The 21782-nt window shown below is 34.7% G+C and overlaps 2 protein-coding genes and 1 pseudogene across 2 annotated transcripts; 2 read left to right on the plus strand and 1 right to left on the minus strand.

Moving 5' to 3' along the window:
• Positions 1 to 5872: 5872 nt before the first annotated feature.
• Positions 5873 to 7428, plus strand: LOC133676437 (major latex allergen Hev b 5-like). The gene is made up of 2 exons (XM_062098081.1): positions 5873 to 6029; positions 6621 to 7428. Exons 1-2 carry the CDS (start codon positions 6015 to 6017, stop codon positions 7038 to 7040), a joined length of 435 nt encoding a protein of 144 aa, XP_061954065.1. The 5' UTR covers positions 5873 to 6014; the 3' UTR covers positions 7041 to 7428.
• A 1642-nt stretch (positions 7429 to 9070) lies between these two features.
• LOC133677293 (E3 ubiquitin-protein ligase UPL5-like) lies at positions 9071 to 16111 on the minus strand. The gene is made up of 3 exons (XM_062099231.1): positions 14036 to 16111; positions 11945 to 12534; positions 9071 to 9658 (listed from the first exon to the last, which is right to left on the minus strand). The coding sequence occupies exons 1-3, from the start codon at positions 15876 to 15878 to the stop codon at positions 9395 to 9397; spliced, it is 2697 nt and encodes an 898-aa protein (XP_061955215.1). The 5' UTR covers positions 15879 to 16111; the 3' UTR covers positions 9071 to 9394.
• Positions 16112 to 19698: 3587 nt separating this feature from the next.
• LOC133676621 (cyclin-dependent kinase F-4-like) lies at positions 19699 to 21077 on the plus strand (annotated as a pseudogene).
• The last annotated feature ends 705 nt before the right edge of the window (positions 21078 to 21782 follow it).

Raw genomic sequence — 21782 nt, forward strand, 5'->3', positions numbered from 1 at the left:
GTGTGTTATGATGCTAGGTTTTAGATAATGCTTGATTTTTGTATCTTTTCTTTCTTTTTTCTACGAGTGGACGAGCCAGTGATGCCTTTATCTAGTGGGTTGAGCAATCCTATGGTGTTTGTTTCCTTTTCTCCAGGGTTTACAGTAAATTGCATTATTACTTGATAGCCATCATATATGGTGGGAACTATACAAGATTCAAAAGATAAACAGATTCAGCTTAAGCTGACATTCTGTGTTGGAAACTTCTGTCACTTCGAACCTTCATTGATGTATCCTGTCGGAGCTGCCCCCCATCTTTGTTAAACACTTTCTCTATTGACCAGGTGGATTGCTAAGTTATAGCAGAAAATTTAGCAGCATAAAGCTGTCCCTGGGCCACCCTCAGAGTGGATTTCCCTCTCAAGTTCCAAATACTGAAATTTCATATCTAGAGGAGCAATTATCTATTTCTGTACTGTACTCTGTGCTCTCCCTTTCATATCAATGAGATTCATTTACAAGATTTGCTTACAAATTTCAGTTTAATTTTAGAGAAGGAAGAACTATGTGTCTCTGAACCTGGCAAGGTTTGAAACTTCAAACCTGTACGTCCTGAGATGCTCCTTCTGGGCTCTTGCATGCTTGGACACGGTATGGGCTTGTGTTACGCTTGTTACATACATGCTTAAAAACATTGACATGCTGAATCTAGATGGCAGTAAAATGTTACCTCCTGCTATAAAGTTTCCTGATATGGCGGCATTGAAAGCTCCTTTTACACCAACCTTGTTGGAATCTTAGCAGCCAAAATACAAGACATAATTAATACGATGATCTTGGCTTAAATTCGATACATAATTGGTCTTCTACAATGTGTTGTTTTGACTCCTAGATTTATAGTGGGTTTTGTTTTGAAAATGTTTTTTTTTTTTTTTTTGAGGAGAGAGGTGATCATATTCGAAGCTTCTATACTACTTAGGTTCTTGATTCCTGATCCCTAGTTGAGAGGCTTAAGAGCTGAAAATACATAGCCATGCGATACTACAAATGATGTTAGATCAAATCCGATATATAGCTAATCTTTCAAGAAGTATTATTTCATGTTTACATCATCTTCTGTGGATTTTATCTAAAATCTATAAGCTATGATCTACACCTTCGATTATACTGTATATACATATGATCATTAAAGTATAAACAATCCAACAGGTGTTTAGGTATTAAAGCTGAAACACTGTTTATCTAATTTTTTTAAAAAATTATTTTGATGTGCAAACACGCAGGTATATATTATACCAGTGAGTGAAACTCCCGATCTCTACAGAAACGCATCAAATGCAAGCCTAGCGTAGCCTAGCCTAGATGGTGCACACATGCAGACGACGACCTTTTAAATGGTGAGAAGCATAGTCGAAGGAATGTTGATTTATGGCCCCCACAGAAAGCTTGATAGAAATGGTTCACCTGTCAAGAACCTAAATGATTCACTACACAGTCCACAGCTTCCTCTGTGTACAAATCATGGCCATTGGGGTGTTGATGTAATCAATAACAAGAAGCCATTAGGGTTAGCCCATGCTGTCCCATGTCAAGCCATCCAATGTGCCATGTTCCTACCTGCTCAACGGCTCATAATCTCATGGGGTCACGTATTTAGGATCCCTCTTAAACCTCCCATCTCTTCTTTCTCACTTTACAGTGTGTCCATGTACAGGCAACGAGAAGATGACACACGCACCGTTCCTATCTGTCGTTCTCTTTTTAGAAGAAAATTCTTTATGGGCCAATATATTTTTAAATTAGTTTTATACACCAAGTGTTTGTTTGCGTAGATAAACCTGTTTTTTAAAGTGCTCTTTAATTTTTTTTCTGAAAAAAAAAACACTAATTTAATTTTTAGTTGTTTTTGGATTAAAAATACATTCTTAGCATGCCAAAAGTTTTTATTTTCCTTGTCCTTTTCTTTTTCTTTAAATTTAAATATGAACGATAATTAATGTTAGAAACAAACCAATTCATAGCTGAATTAATCAACAAACATTCTTTCTTGTATTTTTATAATTTGATTACTTTCTTCTCCTATCAACATTTCAAGTGTGTGTGTATATATTTTGATCATTATTTCTCACATTTATATGTGTGTTTATTTATTTATTTATTTATTTATTGATATAAACACATTTATGGTATTTTAATTACCACTAGAAGTTTGGAAGTCTTGATCAACATGTACATGAATTTAAATTGAGATGCGATGCACATTTATTTTGTTCTTTTTTCTTTTCTGGTAAATTACCTTTTCATCGTGTTGTTTTGAATTTTGGATGTCTAGCTTTTTTTAGAAAAAAAAATAGATTGTCTTAATCAACATACAAGTTGGACCTATAATATTTTTAACATTGAAAAGAAAATATATTTTTAATTAATTTTTAGATAGATTAATTATGTATCCATAATGAATTTTTTAATATATTTTTTTCATAAATATAGTAGATGATATTAAAATACAAGATTTTTAACCTAAAAAATGCCATTTTTTTTAATTAATGTGGGTGTTCGGACCAGATTGAGTGCACTTCGACTTCATAATCCTTAAAATTAATGACTATATAAATCTCTAATGGTCTTGAAAAAATTTAAAATTATTAGAGATTAAATTCAAAATCTGATGCATTAAAAAACTATTATATTTTAAAGACATGGAATGGAAGGTTTTTTTTTTTTTTTTTTGGTATTGGAGGAATGAGATGGCATTGTACGAAGACATGATCAGATCAATGACTGTGATCAAGCGTGGCAAATCAGACGGCTGAAAGTGGGTCCCAACATCACGAGAGTCCTACCTGGAAAGCATGTAGACGTTGGCCCACCAAAAGCTCCATCTTTAGGAAGGTCGGTTTCCAAGGCTATATATATATATATATATATATATATATATATATATATAAAGAAGGAAAAAAAAGAAGCAAAATCATGGTCCATGGTACTTCTTTCTGGTACTATAATTCAAATCTCTTTTTTTTTTCCTTTTTTTTTAAGTTAAATCTCCATCAATCTCTTAATTTCAATCAAATCATACTTAAAATGAAACCATCAAGAGATAATAAGGTTATATTTATTTATTTATAATCTTGACATGTTTTTTGCGTTCAATAATAATTTTTTTTTATTATGAATCTTTAAATTATATTTAGTAATTGTTTTAAAACAAAAAATAATAGCTGAGATAGTAAAGACATATTTTTTATTTTTCATGTTTTGAAAGGAAAAAAACTTATTTCAAAACTATTTTAAAAAGAAGTTTATTTTTATGTATTTGTTTTTTTATCTTTGCGAATACGCAAGTTTTTATTCTAATTAAAAACATAAAGTAAAATGAAATTAATATATAAAAACAACTTGAGAACATCACCATGAAAAGAAAAAAACCAAGGCACCAAAATTGGTTCAATTTTGATTGTGGGGGCCATCCAACAGGAGTCATTTGGATGGTAATGATCATAGCCGGTGATTGAAGGCCCCACTTCAGGCACCGGCCTAGACACCATTGCTGGCTTTTGTTGGGCTCCACGTCGATACTAAAATATGAAAATGTTTGTGGTTTGTGGAAAGTGAAAAAGTGAAAAACCTTAAAAATGGCAAATTATTTGACCACAACAGTAAAAGGCAGGCCCTTAATTAGTGTTTTCATGCCCTAAAAGTGCCTTCAATTAGCCTTTCTTTGGCCTAATACTATCATTATATCTGTAGATACCAAAGCTGCCGCAAATATTTGTTGAATATATATATATATATATATATATATATATATATATATATATTAATTTTAAGTATCAGGTTAGGGTATTTTACGCGTATCTTAATTAATTTATAGAGATTTTAAAGTTAATAACCATATAAACTTCTAATAATCTTGAGACTTGTGGCATTCAAATTGATAATTTTTAGAAGCAAATTCAAAATCTGACCAATTAAACCACATCTTCATAATTAATATTTGTTGAATATTACTTTAGAGAAAAGTACACTTAACTTTTTTCAATGAATCACATTAACATATGAGGTATGTTTTTTTAAATCATATAAGAATAATACTTAGAATTTGTTTGGGTAACAATAGCATGACTGCTGTTGCAATTTTATTTTTGAATAAAAAATATTATTTTAATGATTTTAGTTCGAAAACAAGGATATAATTGTGCTCGTACATGCATATTTTTAATATAACTTGTTATTAAAATTAAATTGAGAATAATATTTAATATGTGTTTGGAAATACAGATATGGTTATGGTTATATTTATATTTTTAAATTAAAAAATATTATTTTAATATTTTTAGTTTGAAAGTGAAGATATCATGGTTGATACAGAAACTTGTTTGAAGATATTCCTTACTCTTGAACAAAAAAAATCTCATTAATTTCTATATAATAACTGATATCTATACTAAAAGTGATTAAAAAGAATCATATATATATATATATATATATATATATATTTGTTTTCATTATAAAAGTATTTCAAGTTAGTTTAAATATGTCAAGATTAAGTTATTTTTCTATCAATTTTTAAACACATCATTCATATATATTTAAATTTATGATAGTTGTTTTCCCTTATAACCTTCATATAAATTTGAATTCAAAATGGTGAAATGATAAAATAAAAGGTAAGCATAATTAGGGTTCGACTGAAAAACATTATGCATGCATCAATATGCTAGCTTCCCAAATCCTCATTCCAATCTATATATGCAAAAAAAAAAAAATTAATAAAAAAAAATAAACGAAAACTCGTCTCTTTAAGTTTAGTACTTAATTAGAATAATTGGGAATAATTAAACAAAACAATTATGGACAAGATCTGCATTCAGCTATAACGTGGATGGCTGAAGATCTTGATGTTCACAAATGGCAAAACTATTTTAATTTGTACTCCATTAGTACATACAAATATATTGCTTGGCATGTGATTATGTCAAAATATGAAATAAATTTGTCATTACTTGTACGCCACTGGTTTTGATTATCATGAAGATTAGCACTAAGGAGCCTTCATTCTTGGATGAGACACCATTTCTGTCTTTTTTAGGGTTTGCAATAGTGTATGCATCATTTTTTTTATTTCAATAATTACAGAGTTTATTTGATTATTATTTTTTTTCTTTTTTAATATTTTTTGGTAGAATCTTGCACCTTCTTTGCATTATATATATAAAAAAAGTGGGGTTTGATTTCTAATTTTTTAAGATCATGAAAAACAAATAAATCTTATATAAACAACTTTTATTTTATCCTAGAGTATTTGTGTTTGATATTGAATATTAATTTGTACATGAATAATGGATCGAATACAAATATTAATCCAAACACATAAATTGAAAAGTAAAATAACATAAAGTCATATCGATTTAGATATCAACACGATTTAACAGCAGCGAATATTCCACTAAAATATTAAAAGATTAAATAAAAAAATACAAGGTTAATTAGAATATTACCAATTAACAGAAGATCAAATAGAAATCCTACACAGAAACATGAATGCATCATATGGGATTTAAGCAGTAATTAACCTACATTATGCCCTACTGGGGAAAAAAAAACACATAGGAACCCACTCAAAAGAAAGATATGATGCTGATATGAGAAATGGCCTCCACCATATGGCATTGCCAATTCATTGTTGGATCAAGTATTTGTCAATCCTAGCTATTAAAATCATATAAAAAAAAACCCTTATCTCAAAATTAAAAAAGAAATAAAATATTTACAACTAGCAAGACATGCCACTGTGTCTTGACAGCAATATGAGGTGTCTATGTTGAAAGATTCTTCAAGTGAGCATGCTCCCTATGATCTCATGATCTCATGCTCTCATTCTCTTATTAATCTATACATTTCACTCCTCTATAAATAGCTCTCTCATTGATCATCTCTTCACTTCACTAGCTCACAAGCATCCTCTTGTGCCTGCACCAACCCTCCTTACTCCTTTTCTCCAATCTTTCTTCCTGTTAGCTTTTAACCAAATGGCTACTGTTGAGGTAAAAATCTCTTCTAAAATATTTCTTAGTGGAATGCTATTACAACCCATCTTGATCTTGCTCAAGTGATATATCACTCAGTCTCATTTTAGTCTTACAATAATATCTGATATTCATCAACTTGTATTAATTGATTAGCCCTTTTGTATAATATTATCTTATTGATCAAGTTATAATTTGTTGTTTACTACTTTTATGATCAAATAAGTTTCATAACCTGTTCTTGTTATATTGATGATGATCAAATTTCTACCTCTAGCTCAAGTGATAGACCAATCCAATATTGTCTATGCTAGATTTCATCCGATCCTTCTGTTTATATGAGGATTAATTGCGATGGAGAGGATTGAATCTTACAGTTTATTGCAACTTCTTTTCTTGATGATCAACCTTCAGGTTTCTTTATGTTCTAGCAAGAATTCTACATATTCTAAGCTTTTGTTGATTGTTGTTAAAGGAAACTACTTCTGTAGATAGAATGGATGATCAGCAGATGATTAAGAAAAAATGAATCTTAAAGAACCCTTCTTCTAGCTTTCTTCCATTGGATTATACATTTTGGGATAAATATCAGTATGCTTACTGTTGCAGGTTGCAGCTGCTCCAGCAATTCCAGAGGCTGAGGTACCTGAGGTGACCAAGACCGAGGAGACAACCACTGAAACTGCACCACCCGCCTCTGAGCCAGTAGCCGAAGAACTAACAGAAGCAGCACCCGCTGTTGCCCCGGCCGCAGAACCTGAAGCTGAACCTGCAGTTGAGGTTGAAACCAAGGAGGTTGTTGAAGAACCAGCAAAAGCTGAGCCTGAAGAGGTTGCAACTCCAGCAGTAGAAGAAACTCCTGAGGAGACTCCTGCAGAAACTGTTACTGAGGAGCCCAAAGAAGAGACCAAGGAGGAGGCAGCACCAGCTCCTGTTGAGGAAGAGAAACCAGCAGCAGAAGAGAAGCCAGCTGAAGCACCAGCTGCAGAGACAACCAGCACAGAAGTTCCAGTGGAGATCACTGAGTGAATAGATTCTATGAAGTGAATGATAGTACTGGTGGGGGTCTTTGTTTCTGTTAGGTTGCATTGTCAAAGTCCTCATGAGGTTTCTGTTTTGTTTCATTTCTCTCTTTATTGATTTATGATTATGGCTAAAGAAAAGGGTTTTGGGTGGGATTATGGGATGTGGAAGCTACAGAGTCAATATTAAGCACTTGGATCCGCATCAGGTTGCCAGCCCAGGTCAGAATACACAACAAGGATGGTCGCTATTGAAGTGTAATGGTCATGAGCCATGACTCATGATGATGGCATGGGGTTTGGATCTATGTGGGTTCCAATAGGTTCTACTGGTTTTGAAATGGTGTGATGATGTGATCTCTAGGCTTGATAATAAAAATTATAATTTATGTTTAGTTGATGAGCACTTGCTATTGCTATTTTTCTTTGCTTCTATTTATTGAAAAACATGGCTTCCCAAGGTTTTAGTATAAAGTCCAATGCATACATAGATCTTGAATGTAGGTGTGAATCTTCCCTCAGTATCTGTTTGCAGCAGTAGATTTCTAGGCCAGTTGGGATCCAATCCTTCTCATGGAGGAAACATGGAGAGTTGAGTAGAACATGTTGCCAAATCAACTGGGATGTTCTTCCTAGCTGTGGAAGTTACAAGATTTGCTTTGTGTATTTGGTAATTCAGCTGGAAAAGCTTTTCTAAAGTACCTTTGTATTGAAAATCGATAAATTGTTGCTTTTTTAAGTATTTTTCTAGTAGTTATATGTTATTAAAATAAATAAAACACACCTAAAAAAAAATTAATATAATTTTGCTTTGATTCGAACACACTTCGAAATTTTTTATTAAACATTACCAAGCAATGCCTTGTGAAGGCATAAAACCTATCTTCTTTAAAAAAGGTTCGAGTCATGATGTATATATCTAAACACCAAAAAATGAGAATAGGCTAGGTTTATGAATTTATAATCTATAATCCAGTAGATTATAAGTTTATATTTAATATATCTAAACACTTAAAAAGTAAAAATAAGCTAGGGTTATGAATTTATAATCTATAATCAAGTCGATTAAAAAATAAAATTATACCATTCTCACAGCATCTAAATAAAAACTACATTCACATATAGACAGACACCCATCGCTACATTCCATGCAACATCATTGCATCAAATGGCATAATTTTGATGAAATAAGCAGCTTCTGTAGCTTTTCAAAGTCGTTTTATAGGAAATCACAAGGTCCCAATTAATCCTTCCCGTCCTTTTAATCTACTTTTTTCGACATGACAAATTAGCAAAGGCAATCTTGATTGCACTTGTATGACATCATGGCATGTGAACTTGAACCTGTGAAGGCCAAGACAAGTTTACACTGGCTTATTTCCAATGGAAAGATGTGTAATGTCAGGTGGCTCAGGTCCCTTCCATGAATGGCGACAACAACTTGGTGCCGCAACGATGAGAAATATACCAGTCAATTTTAACTCCTGTAGGATAAGCTTCATCATGCAATTCAATAATTGGAAATGACATATCAAAGAAAAACTCCACGCGACTCGCAAATCCACAACAAGATTCATACAGGATCAGGCATGACAAAAGGCAAAAGACAATGTCAGATCGATTGTGATAAAGAGAAACCTAGATGCTTGATTGAATCTAAAAGTGGGAATGTGCAGTGGACCTATATTTGTAAGTGCTTTCATGGGAAAAGGTTGTTCCATCATGTGCCTTCACATGATGAAGATAGCCTTTCAGATGACCTGATAATCTGTGAATCACAAAGGATCATTAGCAAAATAAAACCCTAAGTTGATAGAGCTCAAATTAGACGAAAGCTAACACTGTTCCATCTCAGCTGATTTGGGAAAGAAAATACGAGGGGAGAAAATCGGAAGCACAGGAAGAGTAGTTCGACAGATACGAAGCACAAATATAGATGCTGAATGGAAGAATGACTTACAGATTTTTCTCAAAGAGAAACCTTTGAATCTTCCACCATTTTTGGACTTGCAAGAGAGAGAAGAGAGAATAATCACCTTTCTATGAACTTGGATGTCATTGCATAATCTGTGTACTTACATGACATGAAAAAACAGCTACTGTTACTGATGAAGGAAGTCCATTGGGAGGATAGAGATTTTCTTCCTTCTAGCCCCCAGCATTATTTATGCTATACATATATTAACAGTTGGACAAAAAGAACAATGACATCTCAACTTTACTGGAGGAAACATAAATTAACTACGGGACCTTACATGGTCTAATAAAACTGACAACATAAACCTATCTGTACAAACTGACTTGAAATCTATGTGCAGTTAAAAAAACCCCTTTAACATTAAAGTGGATGTAACCAATGCATCACCAGGTGCCGAAACTGCATCCAACATGTTCTTGAGTGATGAGACGGAGGCGATCTTGCATAATAGCCATGGAGGGATAAGGTGGGAAACACAATCGGTAAAAGCATGTATGAGATGAAGGGAGGTGATTGTGAGGCTCTGTGGACTTGTAAATGTAAAGTCGCGAGGCCAGACCGCGGAAACCCTCAATAGGTAGATACTTCACTGAGGTCCAAAAGAAGAGCAGAACCTTTCTCTGATCTGGTGACATTTCCCCAATGATCTGCAAAATATTCAAGCACAAGATAAATAAAATAACAAGCAATGCTTTTCCTCTGACAGAACTCTACTATTAAGTAGCAGAGGTGGGACTATCTCAACTGCAGCTGACTGGTAAAAACTCAAGGTCCAGGAGTGCAAATACAAGCACATTCGCATGAATATTTTTAAGATCAAAGATATAACTAATACCGCGAAGACTTCAGGAATAAAACTCGGTATATTGCATGCTAATCTAGCTCTCTAGGGGGCAAAAGGCTTTAATACCTTCCATTGAGTGCATGTGTATTTACTGGTTTCTTTCAAGTCCCTTGAGTATCATTCGTTGAGTATGTGAATAAAAAAATAATGCACCAACCAAGAGACAGCCATCCTACTATTGCTGATAAATCAAAGTTCAAGGGAAACCCACATCCTCAGTTTTCGATGAGTAACAAATTAATAAGGTCAACTCCACACTAGTAATGGGATAAAGGACTTACAAGAAACACAGGTATAAATAGAGAAGAGCACCTATTAAAGACCTAAATGGACATGACAAACTTGCTCAAAAGCAGTGCCTTGACAATGAGCATCACTCCAACCACACATTGTTATCAAAGATACGCTTATAAGGCTGATTTTCAAAACACTAGTAATGGGATAAAGGACTTACAAGAAACACAGGTATAAAGAGAGAAGAGCACCTATTATAGACCTAAATGGACATGGCAAACTTGCTCAAAAGCAGTGCCTTGACAATGAGCATCACTCCAACCACGCATTGTTATCAAAGATATGCTAAGGCTGATATCCAAAACAATATGTATCTTATTTCTGCTTTGCACAGGTCACTCTGCAAACAAAGGAAGTAAAACAACAAAATCTACCCTCATTCCAACTCTCACCATGGACTGCTTGGGTTTTGACTAGTTTATTTCAAGTACCTGGAATATTATTTATGAGTACAACAAAACCTAATGGATCATACCAAGAACCAGGCATTCTATCATTGGTGGCGCAACAAAACTGAAAGGAAACCACACACTCAATTTTATCACCTAACAAATAAATAAGATCAACTCCACAATGTTGATGGGATAAAGAGACCATCCAACACAAAAGAAAAACCCAAAAACTTACAGAGAATTCAATCATGGATATAATAAGCTTGCTCAAAAGTAGTGTTTTTTGACAAATGAATCCCCCCTCCCAGGGCCCACCCATTCCCAACCACAAAATGTAATTGAAAATTAAAAAAAAACATAATTCAAGGTTGATTTCCAAGATAAAATATTTATTTATTTTCCATGTATCCCTCATTTTGTTTCAGTTTTCAATTTGTATCCGTATCTAAAACATTTCTTCCCCAACCAACCACACAGACATGCACAGAAAGAGTAAAAAAAAATATTGAAACAAAATCTACACTCGTTCAACTCTGTCTGTACCCCCTCCCAAACCTGGCACGCTTATTAAGGTAAGTATGACATCCTAACCACACCCCCTATGCTCTAATTCCACAGCAGCAACCTTCTGCCCTTTCATGCATAAGTGCAATCAAAATAACATGAATGTTCAACACTTTGGCATTTGTTTTCATTTAAATGCCTGCATGAATACCATGTGTTCAAACTTCAACACAAAACTTCGTATAATGACATAACTTAAAAACTCTTAAATGTTATCTTCAAGAACCCAAACCAAGTTCCTTATGTTCTTCCTTATTCAACCACGACATCATCAGTATGCTGAGGAATTCATGACACAACCTTGAGCATTTGAGATTCAAAATGAGTTGTAAATTTGACAAGACAAACATGGACAGCACTTTGAATTGCTTTGGTATTTTTTGTATGTCTAGAACTTAGTCATACATCTTTCAGCTTCAAAGAAATTGACCAAAGAGATAAACTGACATGCAGCTGTAAAATGGTGAACTGCCACGCAACCTTGCATGTCCTATTTTCCACAGCCTCATACAATAGAAAGGATTGCATTCACATAGTATTTAGGCTTTACTTAATTAGAGAAACAGCAGTACACCTGGTAAGGATACGCAGATAGGGATTGTTCTGCCATGGTAGAAAATAATGAACCAAAGATACTTCCAAGAAATATACAAGGAAAAGAGCAACAGTGTGCACTCTGCAGATAGGTATTTTTCCAAGGAAATATATTATCCAGCACATAAAGATTATAACTCATATCATGAAATCCAGATATATGGGAAGAAAGAGCAAAGTACATGGTAAAAGAAAGCAACTTTATAGTTGAGATATGACAGGAACATAAGAATGCAAGGACATACCTTCCAGAACCAGGATATCTGAGGATCAGTTTCCTTGTAGCCATTGTACTCAGTGTGTGCCTTCCAATCTTCCACACAGATAGCATTTTCACTTCCATATAGCATCCAATCAAGATCCTCAAGCTCTAAACTCTGGAAGAAGAGCTTTGGTTGCCCAGAGTTTGAAAGAATATCAGCAAAACCACGTGCAAATCTAGATACTGGTTCAGAGATAGATGTGACAAAGCGATGCTGAATGAGAAGATCGACATATTTCTCCCGATTCTTGCTATTTACAACGATACTCTTCCCACCAGAGCAAAGTTCCAAAACTTTCCTGGATCCTAGTTCCTCAACTTCTCTAACGAATGTCAGACTCAAAGCATCTGAATCAATGAACTCAGGATCCATTTGCAGAATCTGTTTGCAACTGCTATACAAGCATGGATCTGCATCCCGTATGTCTTCCAAAGTAATATGCATCCCGGCCAATTGCAAGAAAAATGCCCGATCAAATACAATGCCGACTTGCACTTTATGCATCAAAGCTAAAGCCATCACTCGACCAGAGAATGTGAAATAGTCAAGGTGCATGGGATTCACCTTGGATGCTGCATATAAAATGAATACAATGAAGTCCATATATATACTTTTGTTTGTTAGTGGTTATCCATGCCAACAATTGAATCCAAGCAAGATGATGCAACTTAATTCAAGTCCAGAAACAGAAGACAATAACAAACCTCAATTATGATTCTTCAAAGAGGTATTTCAGAACTAACCAATTGCAATTTTAATGCAGTGGAAGAATTAGACATGTTAATCCCCATAGGAACCAATAACATATTAGTGAAACACGGAATTCAGGCAACAGAGTTGGAGAAACATGGGAAATATTCCTGTATAATAACCCTAGGGACTCAGGTATTCCACAATAAAATATTTGTGACACACAAGGTTCAGGAATTTTCCCTTTAACAAACCTATGCTAGTGAGCCTATTGTACAGGATGTAATGCCCTTATCCCACGTCCATCAGGAACTCACATGGTAAACAACTTTTCTACATGTAAATGTTAGAGAAAGAACACTAAGAGAATGCAGTGAATGATCTCTCGTACAGTTAAAATCCAAGCAATATTAGTGAAATATCTTTGATTAAGTCACTGAGAAGGTTCCACCACGTTAAGCCACCCAGTATTACATCACGTGTAGGAAAACTGTCGAACTTCTAAAAAATGTTAATTCAATCCTGACTATGCCTAAAATTGAATATTAAATGTCACATTCTCCAGATTTAGGCGTAACACTTCCAGATGTCCTCCCACTAACATATATCAAAACAATGAAGAATAATAGTCCAATGGTTGTAAGTGATTGATACAGCATCGACACATATTAGTGTCAACTCATATAAACTGTTGGAGCTCTCCACCACCATTTAGTGAATGTTTACTTTCCAGTGTAAATTAAAACAAATACTCAGCCCACAATCTGAAACATTAGACACACGGCAATGAAAACGTATTGTTTACATAGTCAGTATCACCTGGGAATAAAAATTCAGTTGAGAAGAGAGAAAATCCAACTTACAGAATAAAACATTCACGAACCTAATTGCAACTGTTGTTCAAAAAAATATCCTACTCTCAGAAAAACATGAACGGTTAATTACATGAAGTTTGGGTGAAACAATTCCAGATGAGCTCATCTCACCCACTAGCAACATAAACTAAATGAAGTACAAGTGCTTCTTGCATGGTTGTAGGTGATGGATACAGCATCATTACACATTATATGTAAGTTCCTATAGATTGCAGGAACTGCACATTTTGGTCATCTGAGTATATTTTTATTATCCAGTGAGAATATATGCAACAATGTTCCAAACTCTATGCTAGAGTGACACATTAGACACAAGGCAATCCAATATATTGTTTAACCATTCGTATCATCAAAAACTATATTCAATTGAGAAAAGAGAGAACCCTGTAGCATTGTTCATGTAAGGCATTCATGATTAGGGTTTTCTCGTTTTGTTACCAGGATTGGTAGCCCTGTATCCAATCAAGAAAAGAGAAAACCCAATAGCATTCAGGCAGCAGAAGCTTACCAGGATTAGGATAGAACCTTCTGCGATCACTTGGGCATGCCACAAAAAGAGCATTTTGAGGATCAAATAGAGCTTGTGTGACCAAGAAAAACCACTCCCGCAATACACCAGGACCAGTAGCTTCCTCGTTTTTAAATTCCAGAAATAGACCACCACGCAGTGCATCTGAGTCGGCATGCACTATGTACTCAAATGACTCTGCCAACAATTGTGACCGATCAATGAGCATCTCGTGAAGCTCCTCATAATCTTCTTTCACCTCAGGGAACATCATCATAGCCAAATGCCTCCTAGACTCAAAATCAGTCACATCCTTGTTCCGAAGAAGCCACTGATGATCTTCAGTTCTTTTTGCATATCTAACAATCAGCACACACAAGGAAGCCTTTCTAAGTCTCAAAACTGTCCAAAACTTTTCCTCAGCACCCTTATAGAGTTTAGCAATGTTATTCAACTCCTTCAAAATAGCCAAATATTGAGACCAACCTGTATGATTCAACTCACCCTCTCCATTCATTTTCAAATGTGAAGAATCCTGCATTTTCTCAAGACATTTCTCCATAATATTCAGCAAATCAAAAAATATCACATGAAGATGCTCAATCTCCTTCGCATACAATGGATAATTAAATGCCCTCTTGTTTAACGGCATCGAAACCGGACCCCTACATGCCCCTTGCTCTGAAATCATACTATGCAACGGTACCAAAAAGGCTGAAAAATCCTTCACATCAGCTACTGATGGCCCCACACTCCCCTTCAAATCTTTAGACAACTTACTCCCCAGCTCACTAACAAACGGAAAAATCTCCTGCATAACAACAGCTCCCTTCCCCTCCTCCCCTCCTCGATATCTCCACCCACACGCACCCCCACCATTCTCCAACAACGAACCAAGACAACTCCTACACACAATATACAATGGATCATCACTCCCAACCTTCCTCAACAAATTACAAAACTCCATCACAATCGGAACACACTGCAAATGCAAACTCTTTGGCAGCGAAGTCCTACATGAATTCAAAAAATGCCTAATCGAACCCTCCGCGCACTCCTTATTCCCTTTAACACTCGAAACATAGAGTGTAACCAACGCAGCTGGCGCACTATTCGATAAAAACACATTCAAATGTCCTAAAGCATCCTCATTATCATCTTTCGGTGTCAAGCTAAAGAACTCATTCATCAACTCTTTTATATGCTTTGAAACATATGGATGAAAACCACACGGCAAAATAGACTTACAAATTCGACAAATGTAGGAAACCATATCATTGATCAATTGACAAGTACGGGGATGCCTTGTGCTACGCATTCGGCCAACTAAATGAAGAATCGAATCCTTCTCGATAGAGTAATCGGAGAGTTTGTTTTCGTATTGCAATTGCTTACCTTTGTAGATTAGTCGTTGCTCGATCACCGGAATTCCGGTCATCACGCGAATCCGTTCATGGAGTGATTTGACGGAATCAGTCAAATTCGCGGTGATCACAATGTGAGTGCCGTCGGAGATCATTCTGATGAAGAATTGGAGCCTCGATTGAGACCGACGGAGAGGGGAGGGAGTGGAGGGAAAATCGGTGGTTGATGATGAGGCGGAGGCGTCGGAGACACGTGTGGGGAGCTGATTGGTGGAGGAGATGGAGGGAGGTTGTTGCAGGTTATGGCCGGTGGATGATTCGGTGTCGTCTTTACGCATCCTGACGGAGATTAAGTCAGATAAAACGGCGTCGTGGTCATCGACATCGTCTAGTTTGCGTTTGGAGGAGCCGCGGTGATCAACGGTGGAGGAGCGCTGCTGAGGGAGGGAATCAACGGCGGGAGATTGGGGAAGTGACATTTGATGAACGGTGGTGACTGTGTTCTCCCCGACCTGGAAGTTTTTAAGGTAGGGGAGAAGGCATGAGATCGTTGTCGTAGAGGATAAGACGGTGTGGTTTTGATACACGGAGAGAGTAAACGGCGAGGGAAGGCTTGAACGGAAATTGCGTCGTCTCTGGCTCGGTGGGGTTTTTTCTGTGTGTTTTTTTTAACAGCCGTCATCAACGAAGAGACTGGTAATCTTACGCTAGTATTATTATCATCATCTATATTATTGTGTGTGACGTTCTTCTGTGGCTAATTACCACAGTAGCCTCGAGAGCGATGGCTAGCTGTGGTTTGGCTCATGGGGTTTCTGTTAGGTTATAATATCATTACTACTTATTAAACCCGATCTAATATAATCTAATTAATAAGCTAACTTAAAATTTAACAAGTTAATTTAGGAGCCGGTCGGGGTAACCTAAAATTAACTGATTTTGGAAAGATGCCCACCTAGCTGCCTGTTTTTGGCAAGAAAATTCATCATGTGCCCCTAGACCAAAAAAAGATTAAAGAAAATGAAGCTTTATTTTTCATGGAGAGATAAAGTAAGTGGACCTTTTTGCCCTATGTTTAGGTGCCTCGTCTGCTATATAATTTGTGATTTACACAAAGCGTCCAACTAAGCAATATTGCTTTGCATGGAAGTAAGGAGCAATGGCGTCAATTTCTCTTCCAATAGCAAACACCAAGAGGGTAATTCCCAGCTATATCGCACACCATATTTCTCAAGAATTATAAAAGATTAAATAAAATAAAATGACGATTAATAATCCATGTGTATAATTGTTATAAGGGACATGTTCACAAACACAAAAATATCCATGCCACGGGCTCGTGGGGTCGAGTTTAAAAAAAAATAAGATAAAAGTTAATTTAGTTAAATTTTCAAATGAATTTATAATTCAAAATCTAGTTTGATTTTTAAAAAAGTTTTTTCCTTTTAAAATAATATTATCTTAGATTTTTTTTAATAAAATTAAAATAGTATTAGATTAACCAATATAATTTATAACCTGGTTTAGGTCATGAAATAAAATGAGTTTAATAACTTTATTAATAGAAACTGCAAATCATTGAATTATGACACTAACACTTTAAATCTGCAAATTTCATTATATATAGTCTGAGAGGTATAAAAACAAAACCCATTAAAATTAAGAGAATGGGCATACTGCAAGCCATCTCCAAAGGATAAGAGTCTATCGTTGCTTTCTCAATAAATTAATTAATTAATTAATTAATTAACTTATGAATGTGAGTTTATCATCGTGGTCTTAAATTTTATAGTATTAATTAAAAGATAATAAGAATAAGTAAAAAATATTTGTATTTTTAGCCCTTATATGTCAAACTAAACCGGTAGCCACCCTACTCCAAGGGCCAATAGAATTTAAACAAAAAAAATAATTTGATATTCAGGTCATTAACTTAACTATATCTAATAAGATCGGTTAATTTAATAATCTGATTTAAATCAAAGGCAACAATAAAAAAAATGATTAAAAGAAAAAGTAACCCTACCAAAAGTCTTTAAATTAAGTTAATTTTCAGAATCTGTGAAATTCCAAACTGAGGTTAAACAAGAAGCTCAAATCCAAATCAACTAAATATTGATGGATGAAATTGAGTATTAAAAAAAAACTAAAAACTTTAGCAAAGCAAAAAAAAACAAGGATAAAATCTAATAAGAAAAAAAAATGATTGAAAGTGAAATCATTAAAAAAGTTACACTATAAAAATGATCATAGATGACATAAATAGCAATTAAGAAATGAGATTAAATAAGACAAATTTAAAAAATAAAATGAGGATGAAATTAAAAAAAATTCATTTTTCATGAGTTATTCCAAATAAAAACAAATATCAACCAAAATATTAGGAACTAAATAACAAATAAAGAGAAGTAAAAAAATCAAATGAGGATGAAATTGAAACAAATCTTGGTTTCATAAGTTATTTGAAATAAAACAAATATCAATAAAAAAAATTAGGGATAAGATAAAAAATAAAGAGAAGCCAAGAGGCTGATTTGAAAAATTGCAGGCAGGACATGATGCAATAATAGAGGGAGGGAAAGGGAAAAAAATAAGGAGAAAAAATAGCCGCTGAAGTCAAACCGAAGCTCTATTTTCTGCACGTGTCGTTTCTACATGAAGAAGACACCGAGACAAATCTAATGACGCTCATAATGATATTTTTAGTTGCTAAAATCAGCTGCACGTACCATCCGAAGACAATATAACATTTGACATTTACCCAAGACACACCATCTTTTTTTAATAAAAAAAATCCTTCTAATTTTTTAAAAGACAAAAATAACCTTCACTTTACCTAATAACAACAAAAAAACCCAATAGTATAATAACCAAAATACCATCAAATACAAGTCATGAAAAATTAAAACCCAAGGATAAGGAGGTATTTTTACTATGCAAATAAAAAAGATAAGACAAAAACACATTTTCTAGTTGGCCAAAATATTTTTATATATAAGGTTAAATTGATTTTTTTACTATACACTTTAAAAGTAAAAATATAAATTTACCCTTAATAACACAAAACAACGAATTAATCTTAAGGATATTTATAATAATTTTTTGTGTAATTTTAAAATAAATACCCTTCATGAATTTAAAAATATCAAAATAATCCTATAAAAAAGACAATCATTTTTTAGCTCATCCTTTAGCTAAAAAGATTTTTTTAAGGATAAAATAGGAAATTTAATTTTTCTATCCACAAAAAGAAATGAATAGGAAACAATCAAATCCACAGTGTTTTTTGTTTTTTTAATGTGCAAAAGGAAATGGTTCTTCATGGAATTTGCTGAGCTACTTCCAAGTTGCTTCCTCTTTCCATTAAAATCTATGATAAAATATAAAAGATTCTCTTGTCATTCTTTGCTTCCTAACTTCCCCCCCTGTAATCACACAAGTCAAAAAAAAGCTTGAAAACTACAGGCTAGCTAGGGCTACTATTCTATGATTCTATGCAGTTACCTCTCAACATTTTCCCTCCCTATATTTGATATTCTCAAATCCATGATAGAACATAAAAGATTATGCCAATGCATGCACATGTTAATTACTTAATTAGCTTAATTATGCAAAATGCTCATTAATGTACTTTTTGTCTTGAACATCAAAATAGTATTATAGTCTTGAAACACTAATCCAACCCAAGTAAAACCAACTCAAATTAAAATAAAATAAAATCTTAACCTTAATTCTCCTATAAATGCCAATCTTAGTCAAAGCGACTTTAAGTGTTTTGCTATAATCTAGGAAGTTTTCTTGAATCGGTCCCTGCATCTATCCGTATACACACTTGGCCCTAGCCCATAAAATAGAGAGATACACTAGCCCATGAAATAACATAACATATGCTTGCATCCAACCAGTCAAACTCCTCCTTTCCTTGTCACACAAGGATTGGGTATATATTGCTACCACGAGGTTCTTTAATCAATCCAAGAAGTAGCCATCTGGGGGATTAATTCTTAGTCCTTCACGAGTTCCTTTAGGGTTTCTTGATTGTTGAAGCGTTTTGTGGTCAGTCTTGTTGCATTTAGTTAGAGATTTACACAGAAATAGATGGTTGGCTTTGTTTTCAGGGTTTTGTCCAAATGGGGTATAAATTACCACCACTAAGTTTATTAATCAATCCAAGAAGTCGCCATTCGAGGAATCTTTAGTTCTTCAAGAGTTCCTTCAGGGTTTGTTATTTTTTAAGCACTTAGTGGTAAGTCTTACAGCATTTTTCTTGTAGTAACAGTTTGGATCTTATAGTGGACCATGGAAAGGTACAGGTTAATTAAAGAACTTGGGGAGGGAACATATGGCAGTGTCCTGAAGGCGATTAATAACGAGTCTGGTGAAGTTGTTGCCATTAAGCAGATGAAGAGAAGATATGATTCATGGGAAGAATGTTTGAGTTTGAGAGAATTGAAGTCCTTGCGGAATTTGCATCATCCAAACATTGTGATGCTTAAGGAGCTTGTCCGCCAAAACAGCATCCTGTATTTCGTTTTCGAGTACATGGAACAGAACCTTTATCAGGTAATTTCTGACAGGAAAATCCTGTTCTCAGAAGTTGAAGTTCGGAACTTGTGTCGTCAGGTGTTTCAGGGTCTTGCTTACATGCATCAGAAAGGGTATTTTCACCGCGATCTTAAGCCGGAGAACCTGTTGGTTACTGAAGACGTTGTTAAGATTGCTGATTTTGGTCTTGCAAGAGAAATCGATTCGCAGCCGCCGTATACACAATATGTTAGCACCCGCTGGTATCGCGCTCCTGAAGGGATGCTGCAGTCAGATTGTTACAGTTCTAAGGTTGATATGTGGGCTATGGGCGCTATCATGGCAGAGTTATTCACTCTCCGTCCACTGTTTCCTGGTACCAATGAGGGAAACCAGATGTACAGAATATGCAGTGTCTTCGGCACTCCAACTATAGATTCATGGGCTGATGGAATTCATCTTGCGAGGACTCTTAACTACCAATTTCCGAACTTTGATGGTGTCCAGCTTGCGGCATTGATCCCATCTGCCAGTGAGGAAGCAATCGACCTTATTTCAATGCTTTGTTCTTGGAATCCTTGCAATAGGCCTACTGCTGAGGAGGCCTTGAAACATCCTTTCTTCAGGAATGACCATTACATTCCGCCTTGTCTTCACTTCACAGCCGCTGCTAAGAGACAAAATCATTCTGATGGATCAATAGAAGAATTAGAGCAGAAACGCGACATGGGATATTGCGGAGCTCTATATGATTCAAGTCTCAATTACAACTTTCCTTCCTCCAACAAGTTAGACACCGGTTCGAGTACAGTTGCAAGTTCTATAGGGTTAACCAGGATGTTTCCCTTTCTAGCGAACAGTTAGGGTTCGGACCATAATCTATCAACACAAGCAGAACAATTGTTCGTGGAGTTTCAGATGCAGCAGATTTGTCAGCAAGCTCGACCGTTCTTACATGCAATTTGTAAAGCAGCTCCAGTCAGTTCCTATGAAGGCTGGAGTAAAAGTCCTCTTAGAACGTTGATATGTTCATACATTTTCAACCTTGGCAGAATCTGTGTCTGAATGAAAAGACAAGATTGAGAGACAACTATTTTGAGACGTTTGGAAATAATAATTTCAAAGAAGGCATTGACTTTGAGTTCTTCTCTTAGTTCTTCAATTCAGTATATGATGTTTTAGAATTGATTTGCATGCTCTTTAATCTTTGGATGAAATTCAAGTAACTGCATTGAGCTTTCCTTCAATAATTGTCATCAGTTCAGAATGTTGTAGCAGAGCAATTTCAGGGGCCTAATTGATTTGTGTATGATATCTTTTTTAAGTATATTTGGTGAGATTAAGTTTTTGTTTGATAAGTCTAAATCCCCTGCTTCTGCTGGGAACCTGAACCAGCAAGCATATAGGACTGAGGATCGGTTCAAATAATTAAGTTTAGACCAAAAATACAACCAAACTGTTTTTTTTTTAATCGAAACTGAACCAAATAAACTAATCAAACCAATCGGTTTGATTTGGTTTTACATTTTAAAAAATTGACTAAGTCCAATTTAATTCATGGAACTTTTTAATTGAGCTATTTTCTACTGATTTTTATTTAATTGATTTTGATTTTTATTTTTTAGTGGTTTTTTTCGGTTGATTTTTTATTTTTAAATCAAAATCGATCCAAATTTTTTTTAAAAAATCTAATGCGAAATCATTCAAAAAAAAAATAAAAATCAAAATACCGTTCAATTCAACTAATCTTGGGTCGGCTTTTATGGATATTCCACATAATTCTGTAACTTGCTCACATCTTGCAACATTCAATTACGTTATTAAGGTTTGTTCTACAAAACTAAGGAAAACTTGTCATG

This window comes from Populus nigra, chromosome 17, assembly GCF_951802175.1.
Source record: "Populus nigra chromosome 17, ddPopNigr1.1, whole genome shotgun sequence".
NCBI classification, from domain to species: domain Eukaryota; kingdom Viridiplantae; phylum Streptophyta; class Magnoliopsida; order Malpighiales; family Salicaceae; genus Populus; species Populus nigra.